Genomic DNA, 17,930 nt, shown 5'->3' on the forward strand with positions numbered 1-17,930 from the left:
ACAACAACGGCTCTTTTAAGAGCCACCCACAAATCCACCCAAAGACAAGTTTTCCGTGTTTGAATAAGATACAGTAGTTGAATAACACTAAATTTCCCTATATAAAACGTCCCACTGCCCGTGAATTAGCAGATAAAGTGTGGAAATGCACTATGAAAGATATATTTAAGGATATCAGTATTATTGTGTGTGTGTGTGTGTGTGTACGCTATATATTTATAGATAATTTATACATATATGCCTACCAGTGTGTGTGTGTGTGTGTGTATATGTATACGCACGTGTGTTATTAAAGAATAGATTTTCATCATATAAATATCCGAGTCTGGGAATAAGAAGCGTCAGCGTAAAGTCAATTATTGTATGAGTTTTAGGTAGTTTTAGAGGACCGCCGTAGGATCTCCCGGCCATTCAACTGAACCAGACATTAGTTTACACGAAGGCAAAGTGATGAATAAACATACAGGCGCGCGTTTGTGCGCGCTCTCAAAGCGCATATGTCTTTATTTGTCCGCTTCTAAGCTAACGCATACGAAGCGTCAATTTTTACAAGGTATAAAACGGTCTTAAACTTAGTACACTTAGTCCTACACGGGGGCCGTCGCCTTCGCCGCTGTGTGCGCGGGAAGGCACACAAAGAGCAGGCTGCAGCAGCGGGTGGAGGGTGGAGGGTGGATGGGGTTGGGGGGGGGAGGGGGGAGGGGGGGAGGGGGGGAGGGGTATTACAGTGGAGCGAGCTGTGTTTGTCCAATGGTGGTTTGACGGCATTCGAAAGGCGTGACTCATGTTAATTAGACTAGCAGAGTGTAAATAACGTGGGGGTTAGTCGCCTCCCCCTCATTCTTCAGTCTAACTCGAAGACGAGCAGGATGCCTGAGCCAGCAAAGTCCGCCCCGAAGAAGGGCTCCAAGAAGGCCGTCACCAAGACCGCCGGCAAGGGAGGCAAGAAGCGCAGAAAGTCCAGGAAGGAGAGCTACGCCATCTACGTCTACAAGGTGCTGAAGCAGGTCCACCCCGACACCGGAATCTCCTCAAAGGCGATGGGTATCATGAACTCCTTCGTGAACGACATCTTCGAGCGCATCGCCGGTGAGTCTTCCCGCCTGGCTCACTACAACAAGCGTTCCACCATCACCTCCAGGGAGATCCAGACCGCCGTGCGCCTGCTTCTGCCCGGCGAGCTGGCCAAGCACGCCGTCTCCGAGGGAACAAAGGCCGTCACCAAGTACACCAGCTCCAAGTAAAGAGCGAACCCGCTCCGATCAAACCCAACGGCTCTTTTAAGAGCCACCCACGTTTTCCACTAAAGAGCAGCGTTCCGTGTCCCTTTTCTAATGTGTTTTGGAAAAGAAAAAAAAAACATTAAGTATTCATATACGTAGTGTGTGTGTGTGTGTGTATTGTAGTGAATGTGTATATTTATATGTATAAAAATAATAAATAAAATTGTGAACATATATATATATATATATATATATATGATATATTAGATATGTATATGTATATTAGATATGTATATAGATATATATATATGTATATAGAGATATATATATATATATGTATATAGAGATATATATATATATATATATATATATGTATATATATAGATATATATATACATATATATATATATATATAGATATATATATAGATATAGATATAGATATATAGATATAGATATAGAGATATAGATATAGAGATATAGATATAGATATATAGATATAGATATAGATATATAGATAGAAGAAATGGAAGGCGCATGATTCCCCATTATGTGCTGGGCTATGCAGTGACTAGTGACACTAGTGACCAGTACATAGGTGGTCAATAAATCACACAAATAGTACATAAGAGGTGGTACAGCACAAAGTGTGTATAAGAGATTATGCTATTCATGGGGAAGTGACATATTGCACAACGTCTATGCCTAGAGGAGATCAAAGTACACATATGTATGTACACATTAGCCACGTGCAAAGTGCTATAATTACTATAGTGCTAGATTATTATAGTGCTATAATTAAAGAACAGTTGAGCTTACCTAGTAGTAACACAATCCCAATGATAAGCGTGTAACTGCTCTGCCCTATGACACATACTGTGACAAACTCTGTTGTAATTTGTTTCAAGAAAATACAGCCAATGAATCTAGACATACACCAAAACTAGCTCCTAGTGAGCTGCATATAAACATGTGATTAGAAATCATATGTCGCTATGAATGATTAATGTTAAATGTAACCTATTTGTGGTGTTACAAACTTTTTTCTGCATCCATAAACAGAAAATCAGCTGTAAGCCACACAAAACACACCCTACACGACTGTTGGTCCAACATCTGAGCTTCCACACCTGATGCTGCTAACGAGAGCCGCGTGTGAACGATAGAGCCAGGTGTGCTTCGTCTTACAAAGGCATAAATAAGCCCCCTCCCAGGTCAGCAAGCGAGACCCCAATTTTGGCGTCATGTTTGTCTTAACAGGCAGCAAGTAGAACCAGATCAGGGTAGTAAAGCAACACGCTTACTGTTTGGAGTAGAAATTTAGCTTATTATGCTGCTGCACACAGCTAGGCCTCAGAGTTCTACAGGTGCTGGTGGTTTAGGTATATTGATAAGTTAGGCCTCAGTTATGTAGTGTTTCTGCAGTGTTTTTAGGTCTATTTATATGTTAGGCCTGAGTAATATAGTGCTTCTGCAGTGTTTTTAGGTATATTGATAAGTTAGGCCTCAGTTATGTAGTGTTTCTGCAGTGTTTTTAGGTCTATTTATATGTTAGGCCTGAGTAATATAGTGCTTCTGCAGTGTTTTTAGGTATATTGATAAGTTAGGCATCAGTTATGTAGTGCTGCTGCAGCATTTTCAGGTATATTTATATGTTAGGTCTCATAAATATACCTGCACACACTGCAGCAGCACTACATTACTATGTTACGCCTGAGTATCATAGTGCTGCTTCAGTGTGTGCAGGTATATTTCTACGTTAGGCCTGTCTGTCATAGTGTTGCTGCAGCGTGTGCAGGTGTATTTAGAAGCTAGGCCTCAGTTCATCGGGTGCTGGTGGAATGCGTACGTGTAAGAGCCGCAGCTAGCCAACAAGGTTCTACAGCAGGTAGAGTGAGCGCGCAGGTAAAAGTAGGCACTAGGCCTCAGTGTTACAGTGCTGCTGCAGTGTGTTCAGGTTAATTTAGGAGCTAGGCCTCAGTAATATGGTGCTGCTGCAGTGTTTTTTTAGTTATATTTATATGTTAGGCCTCAGTAGTATATACCTGCACACACTGCAGCAGCACTATAAGTTAGGGCTGAGTATCATAGTGCTGCTGCAGTGTGTGCAGGTACATTTAGGTGCTAGGCCTCAGTTATGTAGTGCTGCCGCAGAGTTTTCGTGTCTATTTGTATGTTAGGCCTGAGCAATATAGTGCTTCTGCAGCGTTTTTAGGTATATTGATTTGTTAGGCCTCAGTATTGTAGTGCTGCTTCAGTGTGTGCAGGTACATTTAGGAGCTAGGCCTCATAAATATACCAAAAAAAAAACACTGCAGCAGCACCATTTTACTATGTTATGCCTCAGTAGAATATACCTGCACACACTGCAGCAGCACTATAAGTTAGGGCTGAGTATCATAGTGCTGCTGCAGTGTGTGCAGGTACATTTAGGAGCTAGGCCTCAGTAATGTAGTGCTGCCGCAGCGTTTTTAAGTATCTTGATAAGTAAGGCCTCAGTAATGTAGTGCTGCTGCAGTGTTTTTAGGTATCTTGATAAGTAAGGCCTCAGTTATGTAGTGGTTCTGCAGAGTTTTTAGGTATATTGATTTGTTAGGCCTCAGTATTATAGTGCTGCTGCAGTGTGTGCAGGTACATTTAGGAGCTAGGCCTCAGTAATATAGTGCTTCTGCAGCGTATTTAGATCTATTTATATGTTAGGCCTGAGCAATATAGTGCTTCTGCAGCGTATTTAGGTCTATTTATATGTTAGGCCTGAGCAATATAGTGCTTCTGCAGTGTTTTTCGGTGTCTTGATAAGTTAGGCCTCAGTTATGTAGTGCTGCTGCAGCGTGTGCAGGTGTATTTAGAAGCTAGGCCTCAGAGTTCTACGGGTGCTTGTGGAATGCGTACGCGTAAGAGCCGCAGCTAGGCAACGAGGTTCTACAGCAGGTAGAGTGAGCGCGCAGGTAAAAGTAGGCACTAGGCCTCAGTGTTACAGTGCTGCTGCGGTGTGTTCAGGTAAAGTTAGGAGTTAGGCCTCAGTATTGCAGCGCTCGTGGAGTGTGAATTTAGCCGCTAGGCCTCAGCCTTCCGATTGACAGAATGTTCATGTAGGCCTTTACCTACTGCTATATTTGGATCTATTAAAAATGTTACCACAATAAAAGTGTGGCCTCACGCTCATTTTTTTCTTCTGTATTAGGGTTCTGGGCGGTTGGGGTTGTCATGAATTAGGGTTAGGGTTGTAATAAATTAGGGTTATAATAAATTAGGGTTATGGTGCTTAGGGTTAGAATATATTAGGGTTAGAATATGTTAGGGTTATGGGGCTTAGGGTTAGAATATATTAGGGTTAGGGGGCTTAGGGTTAGAATATGTTAGGGTTAGGGGGCTTAGGGTTAGAATATGTTAGGGTTAGGGGGCTTAGGGTTAGAATATGTTAGGGTTAGAATATATTAGGGTTAGGGTGCTTAGGGTTAGAATATATTAGGGTTGAGGGGCTTAGGGTTAGAATATATTAGGGTTGAGGGGCTTAGGGTTAGAATATGTTAGGGTTAGGGGGCTTAGGGTTAGAATATGTTAGGGTTAGGGGGCTTTGGGTTAGAATATGTTAGGGTTAGGGGGCTTAGGGTTAGAATATGTTAGGGTTAGAATATATTAGGGTTAGGGTGCTTAGGGTTAGAATATATTAGGGTTATGGTGCTTAGGGTTAGAATATATTAGGGTTGAGGGGCTTAGGGTTAGAATATGTTAGGGTTAGGAGGTTTAGAGTTAGAATAAATTAGGGTTGGGGGGTCTTAGGGCTGGTGGAGGGCCGGTGTTTGGGGGAATTAGGGCTCGTTAACGGAGCGCCGAGTCGATTCAGGTGCGCCTAACGAGCCGCGCCCGGAGCCCGGGACCCACAAGAGCCGAGCGCGCCACGAGGAGCGCCGATCCGAGTGCGGGGCGCCGGCGACGAAGACCAGGCGGCGACAAAGACGCGTGGGAGTCGACTGCGGGAGTCGTCCATTCGCGCAACACACCGCGCGCGCACTGTGCTTTACGCACTCCACAAGGGCGCCCCGCAACACCAGCTAAACTACGCACACGCGCCTCACACACCCGACACGCTCTCGCCCACACTCTCCTCCGACGACACCCACGCCGTTCGCCCCGCTCGCGATACCCTTTCACGACATTATTACACGATAAGCACGCCAAATGCGCCGTTGCCCGTTCGGAGCGCGGCCGGCTCGGCGCGCTTCGAGGAGCGCCGCGAGAAAGGCGCCGTCCGCACGCCGCCCTTTCCGCCTTCACGACACGCGAGGGGGCCTCTCGGAGGCGGGAGAGTGCTTTAACGCTCGCCAGGTTGGCCACGCGCGCGGATTTCGTGCGAGAAACGCGGCGAGAAAACACAACGCGAGCCTGCAGCTGCGCCACGGCTGCACAGCACCGGCCGGGTTGAGTCTACAACGTTCTCATGCGGCGCTTAAGGGCCGCCCCCCTCGCCGCTGAGGGAGGTTCCACAGAACGCTACAGCAGCAGACACACAGTGCTCGCTCCAGCACGCAGCAAAGCAGAACGATGGCAGAAGTCGCTCCCGCCCCAGCCGCCTCGGCGCCCGCCAAGGCCCCCAAGAAGAAGGCGGCCGCCCGCCCCAAGAAGGCCGGCCCCAGCGTCGGCGAGCTTATCGTCAAGGCCGTCTCGGCATCCAAGGAGAGGAGCGGCGTGTCCCTCGCCGCCCTGAAGAAAGCCCTGGCTGCCGGCGGCTACGACGTGGAGAAGAACAACTCTCGCGTTAAGATCGCCGTCAAGAGCCTCGTCACCAAGGGCACTCTGGTGCAGACCAAAGGCACCGGCGCGTCGGGCTCTTTCAAGCTCAACAAGAAGCAGGCCGAGGCCAAGAAGAAGCCGGCCAAGAAGGCTGCTCCTAAAGCCAAGAAGCCCGCCGCCAAGAAACCGGCTGCCGCGAAAAAGCCCAAGAAGGTAGCGGCGAAGAAGCCCGCCGCGGCCAAGAAGTCTCCCAAAAAGGCCAAGAAACCCGCAGCGGCTGCGAAGAAGGCAACCAAGAGCCCCAAGAAGGCGAAGAAGCCGGCGGCTCCCAAGAAAGCCACCAAGAGCCCAAAGAAAGCCAAGGCTGTCAAGCCCAAAGCGGCCAAGCCCAAGGCGGCGAAGCCCAAGAAGGCTGCCCCCAAGAAGAAGTAAACGGTGCCGTTTACCTTCATGTTTTGTTCCTCTCTAACAACGGCTCTTTTAAGAGCCACCCACAGTTTCGTTTCAAAGAGCTTCCTTTGCTATAAACACGTACATATATGTATTCAAAGCATATAACAGTGTCTAATGTGTATGGCGTATGACACTATTTATCGTTGTATGATCATCATTTTAACATACAAATACGGCTCCCATATAAGTAGCTGTCATAGCACAACCACAGCCACTGTAGGTATTCGTTTCATTAGTTTGTTTATTAGGTTATTTCTTTTCGTTTACAACTTTAGATTTATTTGAGCGGGAAGGCATAAGTCTCTGTCTGCAGCAGTAGGTCTCTGTCTCACACACACACAAAGCAGGCAGCACGAGGAGGAGGGGGAGGTGGGGGCCCAAAGCGAGCAGCGGAGGGCGGGCGCTGGCGTTGGACGGCGGACACGCGATTGGCTGTCTCAGCGCCAAGCGTTTACACTGCACGAGGAGGAGGGGGGAGGAGGCTGCACGAGGAGGAGGGGGGAGCGGCCGCTAGAGTTCGACGGCGGGGACGCTATTGGCTGTTGCTGCGCGAAGCTTGCAGCCAATAGGAACGTAGGCGCTTTTGCTTTATCAACAGCGCCCGGGAGCCTTCTCGCTTTATTTCAGCTTTGTTCAGCGAACACATCTGACCTGCATCATGAGCGGAAGAGGCAAAACCGGCGGCAAGGCTAGGGCCAAGGCCAAGACTCGCTCTTCCCGCGCTGGGCTGCAGTTCCCCGTGGGCCGTGTGCACAGGCTCCTGCGCAAAGGAAACTACGCAGAGCGTGTTGGCGCCGGTGCCCCCGTCTACCTTGCCGCCGTGCTGGAGTATCTTACCGCTGAGATTCTCGAGTTGGCCGGCAACGCCGCCCGCGACAACAAGAAGACTCGTATCATCCCCCGTCATCTGCAGCTGGCTGTTCGCAACGACGAGGAGTTGAACAAACTGCTCGGAGGAGTTACCATTGCCCAGGGTGGTGTGCTGCCCAACATTCAGGCTGTGCTTCTCCCCAAGAAGACCGAGAAGGCGGTCAAGGCCAAGTAAATCTCCGCTTCTTTGTCCATACCCAAAGGCTCTTTTAAGAGCCACCCAACTCTACTCAAAAAGTGCTACGTTTCCTCACCAGTAACACAACACGCAGTACATGTAATACACGCAAAATACGTGTAGTGCATATTCTATGAATTCCTTTATCACGTTACGTGATAAAGGAATAAACTAAAATGAAAATAGTATATATAACGCGATGTGTGTCTATATTTATATATATATATAGATATGGATATAGATATATATATATATAGATATATATATAGATATAGATATATATAGATATATATAGATATACACATACATGCACACACTATTATGCTTTTGATCAATGAGTAAAAGCACTAAAACAATTGACAAGATAAATATTTACAAGCTGAAAATACCTAGATATATACACACGGGTGGGTATTATGTTCGTGTGTGCGGAGATAAGTATTGTTGAATAAACAAATGAGAGCGATCAACCTGCATTGCGTTTAGTGTACATAAAACCAGGCTGGACAGCAGTAAGCCGCCACTGTGTTCTAACAGCAGTATTTTGCGGTTCGGAATGACGGCCAATAGCGCGCAAGCTCGATTTTGAAGACGCCCTATCAGACGCTGGCAGCTCCGACACGTCCAATCGGCGACGAGCGGCTCTAAAGCTTAAAAGGGCCGTGAGGAGGCGAGGGAGCGTTATTCTCTTTCAAGAGTTCAGCGCCATGGCAAGAACGAAGCAGACCGCCCGCAAGTCCACCGGTGGCAAGGCCCCGAGGAAGCAGCTGGCCACCAAGGCAGCCCGCAAGAGCGCCCCGGCTACCGGCGGCGTGAAGAAGCCTCACCGTTACAGGCCCGGCACCGTCGCTCTGAGAGAGATCCGTCGCTACCAGAAATCCACTGAGCTGTTGATCCGCAAGCTGCCCTTCCAGCGCCTGGTGCGTGAGATCGCTCAGGACTTCAAGACCGATCTGCGCTTCCAGAGCTCCGCCGTCATGGCTCTGCAGGAGGCAAGCGAGGCGTACTTGGTGGGTCTGTTTGAAGACACTAACCTGTGCGCCATCCACGCCAAGAGAGTCACCATTATGCCTAAGGACATCCAGCTGGCCCGCCGTATCCGCGGAGAGCGCGCTTAAACGGAGCGCTTTGACGTTTTCCCTTAATACCCAACGGCTCTTTTAAGAGCCACCTACCTGTGTCTGTGCCAAAAGAGTTGTTTTTCTACATGCGTTTTATATGCATTTATATATATTATATTTATTATATAAAATTATACATTGTTTTGAGTACACTTAGTACTACTTTTGCATACAACATTCATATATAATATATATATATATATATATATATATATGTATATATATATATATATATATATATATATATATATATATATATATGTATATATATGTATATATTATATTCTGTGTATTATATATATTATATTATATGCGTGTGTGTATGTATGTATATATATGTGTATATATATATATATATATATATATATAATATATATATGTATGTATACATATATATATAATATATATGTATGTATACATACATATATTATATATATGTATGTATACATACACACATGCATATAATATATATAATTTATACATTGTTTTGAGTACACTTAGTACTACTTTTTCATACAACATTCATATATATATATATATGAATGTTGTATGAAAAAGTAGTACTAAGTGTACTCAAAACAATGTATACATTTAACATAACGTACATTTTATCAATATTTCGCGCCTTTTTAATAGCCAGCAATTACTAGAGCTTACTGCAATGGCTAAATACATAGAAACACACAAGCACAAGATTTATGAGCACATTATTGGTGAAATAATAGAGAAAGGCATCTATATATATATTATGTGTGTGTGCGTGAGTACTGAGGGAACTGCTGCATGTAACACTGATGGAGCTTGGATGCCACCGTGTGGTTCAACTGCACCATTGCATGCACTGTTATAAGTTGCAAGAGTTCTGTTATAAGTGTGTGTGTGGTGACATAAATTGAACTCTTCTTACTGAAAAAGGCATTGTTTCACTACACGGCGGCATCCATCAGTGTTACATGTGCAATGTAATATATACACACACATTGATATACTCGGTAATATTGTCATATTCTCTCTAGATATTAATATATACCTAGCTACATATATATATATCGTGAGGTTTACTTAATGTATAGATTATGGACGTATCATAAGACTTACAATATATTTATATACGCATGTTTTCATGTTTTAAGAGCTCTCTCTCTCTCTCTCTCTCTCTCTCTCTCTCTGTATATATATCTAAAAAATATATAGAAACGTTTTATATATTGTTCATATATACACATATATATGTGTTTGTGTGTGTGTGTTGTTAAACAGCGCAATTGCATTGATGAGGCTTAGTACCTTTTCATATGGACATGGAACATAAGACTTACTTCACTTTGTATATATAAGTGTATGTTGAGCTGACTACTTCACGTTTTAAGAGTTTGGATGCCACCATGTGGTTAAAGTTCTGTATTGCATTGCTCAAGAATATATCTATATAATTCTTGAGCATATATATTTATTGTTTTTTTCCTTTTTTTATGGAAAGAAAATTAGACATTCATGCAAACACACGCACACATATATATTGAGGCAATGTGTCTTTGCAATGTTTGAGCATATCTTGTGGCTGTGTATGAGACTATGTCCAAAACCACATTGACTCGTAAATATAAAGGAAAAATCAAATGTAGATATCCCATTTAAACTTTTTATTTGGAATTATTTATTGGGTCCAGGAGATGGCAGCAACGTCACATTCCTTAAATTACATCTTCTCTCTAATTGCAGGGCAAATATTATATGTAATACAGATAAACTTTGTGGAAAGGTCCAAATTGGCTTGACTCTGGTTTTTCATCTTACTATTGGTAATAATCAATCTAATCAATCTATATTTTCCTGGGACAATATACAATTACCTTTAATACATGTAAATAAATGAAAATAGTAATACTACTACTTGTAATGATGATGATGATGATGATAATAATAATCATAATAATGTTAATTACTAAATGACTAATAATAAAATTAATAATTATACATAATATCACCAATCATATAATAACAATAAATTATGAGTAATAAACTCTTAATAGTAAATAAAATGACTAATATTACCATTACTAATAGTAATACAAATTACTTATATGAACATTTATAATACTACTACTACTCCTACTCCTACTACTACTACTACTAATAATAATAATAATAATAATAATAATAACAATCAGAATGATACTACTAATAATTAATAATAACAAATTATTATTCACTATTTATTAATAAAGCATTATTAATATTTATTATACGTAATCAAATTTACCAACATTAACACTAATATAATTAATGATATTATGGCGTTAATAAAAAAATTAATAATTAAACAAAAAAATAAAATATAATAATAATAAATATTCTTATTCTTATTATAATTTTTTTTATTATTATTATTATGACTTTCTTTGGTATTTGACCATAGGGTGATTTTTTTAGACACGTGTACATGGCACTACTAAGACTTTAGTCTCTCTCTCTCTCTCTCTCTCTCTACACACACACACACACACTATATATATATATATATATATATATATATATATATATATATATATATATATATATATATATATATATATATATATATATATATATATAATAAAGATATATATTATATGTATATTCTCCGGCCACGGGTGGAGTGTCTGGAGTGCTAGTTTGTTGGCTATCTGGGCTGCTAGCTAGGTGAGTGAAGCTAAATTAGCGATTAGCATGTACCATTAAATTGGCCAAATATACTGCACTAAACTAGCAGGTAGGTGTTCATTCTGTCCCCTGTGTATGTATTTTATATTGTGATTAGTGTATTTAGCCACAGTGTTGTTGAAACTCGCCTACATGAGCGGTTGCTATGGCTTCCGAATAGGTAACTAGGCGCTAGCATAGCTTAGCTTAGCTTAGCGTGCGGGTTTGTTTACGTTTTCGTGGTTCACAAAATGGCGGCCATTCCCTTCTCTAGGTCAGAGGTCAGAGGTCACGAGGTACAGCGAATTTGATGTGTAGTTTATTAATGTAATTGCATTAAATTATCTTTTTACGGGGCAAAGTTTAACTGCAATGTCCATTCCCCCACTCTCTAAAAATCTACCGTTTGTGGATATTTGGTTTTCCTTAAATGGCCGCCATTTTGCGTAATTCTGCTCGCTAAATATTGCTTACACAAGTTAAGAGTTACTAAACGTGGAATCAATACATGTTTTTTGGCCGTGCTTTTAATTTCTAACTATTTTGGATAGAAGAATGAAATAATTTTTTGGAGCTAAGGTTAAAGGCAAGATTTAAACCGCTACTCTCTGACTAGTGAACCAAGTCTTTAGGACACATTTAAATATTTCATCATTGGTATACTTGACTTGAGTCCTAAGAAATAATTAAATCTTTACTAATTATGTCATTGGCGTTCTGTCCAATTGTTAAGGTGTATTTTAAGGTGTGTTAATATGTGTAATAATAATTATAACATGAATAATGTTAATTTGTTGTGTATATATATATAGTTATATATGAGTTATTTATTTATTTAATGCTATCTCTATGGAAGGTTGAAATAGGTTTAATGTACTGATCTTGTTTTTTGGTGGAGCTTGCAGCCCATCTGCTGGTCGAATGCAGACACTGCAAAGAATTATGAATGAGTGGGTGAGAAAGCAAATCTTTTTACCTGTTTTGAAATGTTTTATTTGTTTACATGATTTTGGATTAGGGGGGCCACATATGGTGGTCTAATACTGTTATTTCACATGGATCAGGAGAAATTTTCACTGAACCAAATATATTATGTGTAGAGTGAGTGAAAAGGATTGGGGCATAGTGCGAATTATTGACATGAATTCGAATAATAACAAATATTTTATTTGAGTTGTCAATTATTTACAAAGCCCAGCACAATTTTTGAAGTACTTTAGAGGTACACATTAGTAGAAGTTTAATGAACTCTGTAATTGAGTACACTTAGTTTGACGAATACACTTGAAAACTCTTTTCTATTTGATAAAACATACATGAGACACAGTAATCGTGCTTCGTGTGTTCCACAATTTGGATTTCACAAGGCATATTATTGTCCATGAGAAGACAGGCTTTCTCTGAGAAACCTACTTACTCACTACTACTACTACTACTAATAATAATAATAATCATAATAATAATAATTATAATAATAATAATAATAATTATTATTATTATTATTATTATTATTATTATTATTATTATTATTATTATGGTAGTTGTTGTTGTTGTATCTTGCAAGATGTTTTTCCCCCCCTTCCATTTGCAAAAGTTGCCCACTGGTGATCCACTAAGCAGTACATATGTTAAGGCATTTCATTTGTTGTATTATTTCTTTTTTGTTTGGGTACATTTGAAGGGACAAAATGAAACAGAAAACAAATGAAACTAACACAAATAAATATAATATAATATATATACCTAAAATAATATATATATAAAACACATAAGACATAGAAAAAGAAACCAAAAGATATATGTGAAATGATATGTAATTATATGTATGTTCATGTATTTATTATTATATGTGTGTGGATGTGTGTGTGAGAGTGAGCTTGTGTATATCCATAATATGCAATAATTGATGTTTACCTTTTTTCTCTTTTCCAACCACTTCCTTCAACGTGTCCCAGCATTTATTTTGTATGCATGAAAAGATATTAATATTAAGACATTTTAAACATAATAAATGTATTAATAATTTTATGTAATGCTATCTCCATGTAACATTGACATATGTTTAATGTACTGATCTTGTAAATTGTTGTTTTGTCTTTGTTTGTGTGTGGTTTGACAGACAGTTCTAAGGGAGATGTTTTTTGGTGGAGCTTGGAGTCCATCTGCTGGTCGAAGGAATACACTGCAGAGATTTATGAATGAGTGAGTGAGAATACAAATCTTTTGACCTGTTTTGAAATTTTATTTGTTTGCATGATTTTGGATTACGAGGGCCACATATGGTTGTCTAATTGTGTTAGTTCACATGGATCAAGAGAGTTTTTAACTGCAATATTTTATGTGTAGCGAAGTGAGCGAAATGGCTCGGGTCTGAGAGGGAATGACGGATTGAAATTCAAATATTAACAACTATTTAATTTGAGTTGTAATGTATTTGCTACTCCCAGCACAATTTATGAAGTACTTTAGAGGTACGCATTAGTAGACGTTTAGTGAACTCCGTAATTGAGTACACTTAGTTTGGCGAATACACTTTAACAAATAGCTTATATTTGATCAAACATGCATGAGACACAGTAATCGTGCTTCGTGTGTTCCACATTTTGGATTTCACACGGCAGATTATTATCCATGAGAAGACAGGCTGTCTCTGAGAAACATACTTACTCACTACTACTACTACTACTACTACTACTAATAAATATTATTATTATTATGGTTATTTCTTCGACTGTTCCAACACTCTGTGATTTAGAGCTTATTGTGTTACATTACGACAGGTTTCTGACCCATAGTTTATTTCAAGAGATGGCCTACAAATGTGTACTTTTCATCACAATTTGATTAGGGCATTTGTCTTTTATATATTATCATATAAAGATAATAGAATGAGATTCCTTTTTCAGTTGTTTAACACGATCCGCATATATGGCTACAACTTTATAATAAAGAGCAGAGGATCTTGCCCCCTTCCATTTGCAAATGTTGCCCACTGATGATCCACTAAGCCTGAAATATGTTAAAGCAGGATTTTTTGCCGTGTTATTTTTTGTTGTAGGAAATTTGAAGGGACAATACGAAACATAAACCAAAAAAAAACATAACAAGAATAACTCTAATAAAATGTATATACCTAAAATAATCTATATATATATAAATATAAATATATATATATATATATATAAACCAAAAAAGAAATAGAAAAATGAAAAAGAAAAGATTATACACAGCTCCTATGTTAGAACCCAAAACATGATTCATTCCGCCCTAGTATTTTTGATTGACAAAACATACTAAATATATGTATACATTTCTTTAATGCTATCTCCATGTAACATTGAAATAGGTTTAAGGAGTACACTGCAGAGATTTGTAAATGAGTGAGTGAGAATACAAATCTTTCTACCTGCTTTTGTAATGTTTTATTTGTTTACATGATTTTGGATTTTGAGGGCCACATATGGTTGTGTAGTAGTGTTCATTTCTTATGGATCAAGAGGGTTATTATTAACTGATATAATTATTTTATGTGTAAAGTGAGAAAAAAGGATTGGAGCATATTCCGAAAGATTGTTAGAAAATAAATCAACCTCCCAGCACAATTTTCAAAGTACTTCCGAAGTACACATTAGTAGAAGTTTAATGAACTCCGTAAATACATACACCTAGTTTGACGAATGCACTTTACAAAATGGCTTATATTTGATAAAACGTACATGATACACATTAATCGTCCTTTTTGTGGTCCACACGTTGAATTTCTCAAGGATTATTATTATTAATATTTTTATTAGATTTATTTACTTTTTTTTTATGGAGTATTTGGGTTTGTACTGCTACTACATGTCTCTTGAGCGATAACACTGGGATTTAGAGATGATGTAGTGATATATATTACGACAATATTTATTAAGCTTTTTATTTTTTGGCTGAATATAGGCTTTGTACAACACTCAAACCAACTACTAAAACCAACAAATGAACAAACACACAGCGAAATGTTTTTGTACGTTGCCCTCCGTTTGTTTGGTGAGGGGAAAATATTCAAATGTCCCACGCGGTTCAGTGCTTCATAAAGTCGGTCTGGCAATATGTAATATTCAGCATTCATTGGTGTAAGATATCTACAGTTATTACTTTCAAGCAGATACGGTTTATAATCAGTCTTTCTGTAGCGCTCTAGCGTGCGGGGGCGGTGCGGACGGCCTCACCGCGAGGGGCCACCCAGCTGCTTTGTACTGGGCTCCGCCTCTCTGTCTTCAACTAGGTCCGGTAGAGTAGAATATCAGGCGCCGGCCGGCCGCTCTAACTTCATTCTTTCTCTTCTCGTCGACAGGGAGCAAGAGCAGCAACGATGTCCGGCCGAGGAAAAGGAGGCAAGGGGCTCGGGAAAGGAGGCGCCAAGCGTCACCGCAAAGTTCTTCGCGATAACATCCAGGGCATCACCAAGCCCGCTATCCGCCGTCTTGCGCGTCGTGGTGGCGTCAAGCGTATCTCCGGTCTGATCTACGAGGAGACCCGCGGTGTGCTGAAAGTGTTCCTGGAGAACGTGATCAGAGACGCCGTCACCTACACCGAGCACGCCAAGAGAAAGACCGTCACCGCCATGGATGTGGTGTACGCCCTGAAACGCCAGGGACGCACTCTTTACGGATTCGGAGGTTAAACGCTCGTCTAGAACAACGCAAACAACAACGGCTCTTTTAAGAGCCACCCACAAATCCACCCAAAGACAAGTTTTCCGTGTTTGAATAAGATACAGTAGTTGAATAACACTAAATTTCCCTATATAAAACGTCCCACTGCCCGTGAATTAGCAGATAAAGTGTGGAAATGCACTATGAAAGATATATTTAAGGATATCAGTATTATTGTGTGTGTGTGTGTGTGTACGCTATATATTTATAGATAATTTATACATATATGCCTACCAGTGTGTGTGTGTGTGTGTGTATATGTATACGCACGTGTGTTATTAAAGAATAGATTTTCATCATATAAATATCCGAGTCTGGGAATAAGAAGCGTCAGCGTAAAGTCAATTATTGTATGAGTTTTAGGTAGTTTTAGAGGACCGCCGTAGGATCTCCCGGCCATTCAACTGAACCAGACATTAGTTTACACGAAGGCAAAGTGATGAATAAACATACAGGCGCGCGTTTGTGCGCGCTCTCAAAGCGCATATGTCTTTATTTGTCCGCTTCTAAGCTAACGCATACGAAGCGTCAATTTTTACAAGGTATAAAACGGTCTTAAACTTAGTACACTTAGTCCTACACGGGGGCCGTCGCCTTCGCCGCTGTGTGCGCGGGAAGGCACACAAAGAGCAGGCTGCAGCAGCGGGTGGAGGGTGGAGGGTGGATGGGGTTGGGGGGGGGAGGGGGGAGGGGGGGAGGGGGGGAGGGGTATTACAGTGGAGCGAGCTGTGTTTGTCCAATGGTGGTTTGACGGCATTCGAAAGGCGTGACTCATGTTAATTAGACTAGCAGAGTGTAAATAACGTGGGGGTTAGTCGCCTCCCCCTCATTCTTCAGTCTAACTCGAAGACGAGCAGGATGCCTGAGCCAGCAAAGTCCGCCCCGAAGAAGGGCTCCAAGAAGGCCGTCACCAAGACCGCCGGCAAGGGAGGCAAGAAGCGCAGAAAGTCCAGGAAGGAGAGCTACGCCATCTACGTCTACAAGGTGCTGAAGCAGGTCCACCCCGACACCGGAATCTCCTCAAAGGCGATGGGTATCATGAACTCCTTCGTGAACGACATCTTCGAGCGCATCGCCGGTGAGTCTTCCCGCCTGGCTCACTACAACAAGCGTTCCACCATCACCTCCAGGGAGATCCAGACCGCCGTGCGCCTGCTTCTGCCCGGCGAGCTGGCCAAGCACGCCGTCTCCGAGGGAACAAAGGCCGTCACCAAGTACACCAGCTCCAAGTAAAGAGCGAACCCGCTCCGATCAAACCCAACGGCTCTTTTAAGAGCCACCCACGTTTTCCACTAAAGAGCAGCGTTCCGTGTCCCTTTTCTAATGTGTTTTGGAAAAGAAAAAAAAAACATTAAGTATTCATATACGTAGTGTGTGTGTGTGTGTGTATTGTAGTGAATGTGTATATTTATATGTATAAAAATAATAAATAAAATTGTGAACATATATATATATATATATATATATATGATATATTAGATATGTATATGTATATTAGATATGTATATAGATATATATATATGTATATAGAGATATATATATATATATGTATATAGAGATATATATATATATATATATATATATGTATATATATAGATATATATATACATATATATATATATATATAGATATATATATAGATATAGATATAGATATATAGATATAGATATAGAGATATAGATATAGAGATATAGATATAGATATATAGATATAGATATAGATATATAGATAGAAGAAATGGAAGGCGCATGATTCCCCATTATGTGCTGGGCTATGCAGTGACTAGTGACACTAGTGACCAGTACATAGGTGGTCAATAAATCACACAAATAGTACATAAGAGGTGGTACAGCACAAAGTGTGTATAAGAGATTATGCTATTCATGGGGAAGTGACATATTGCACAACGTCTATGCCTAGAGGAGATCAAAGTACACATATGTATGTACACATTAGCCACGTGCAAAGTGCTA

General features: G+C 40.6%; 1 protein-coding gene across 2 annotated transcripts in view; it reads left to right on the forward strand.

Moving 5' to 3' along the window:
* Positions 1-15,940, forward strand: part of LOC125798651 (histone H4) — a 69,398-nt gene extending 53,458 nt beyond the window's left edge. For both annotated transcript variants that reach the window (XM_049474188.1, XM_049474187.1), the window contains exon 2: positions 15,597-15,940. In XM_049474188.1, the coding sequence (XP_049330145.1) occupies positions 15,615-15,926 (312 nt within the window). In that variant the 5' untranslated portion in view covers positions 15,597-15,614 and the 3' untranslated portion in view covers positions 15,927-15,940. The remainder of the gene's footprint in view (positions 1-15,596) is intronic.
* Positions 15,941-17,930: the final 1,990 nt, after the last annotated feature.

Source organism: Astyanax mexicanus, unplaced genomic scaffold (assembly GCF_023375975.1).
Source record: "Astyanax mexicanus isolate ESR-SI-001 unplaced genomic scaffold, AstMex3_surface scaffold_69, whole genome shotgun sequence".
Classification (NCBI taxonomy): Eukaryota; Metazoa; Chordata; class Actinopteri; order Characiformes; family Acestrorhamphidae; genus Astyanax; species Astyanax mexicanus.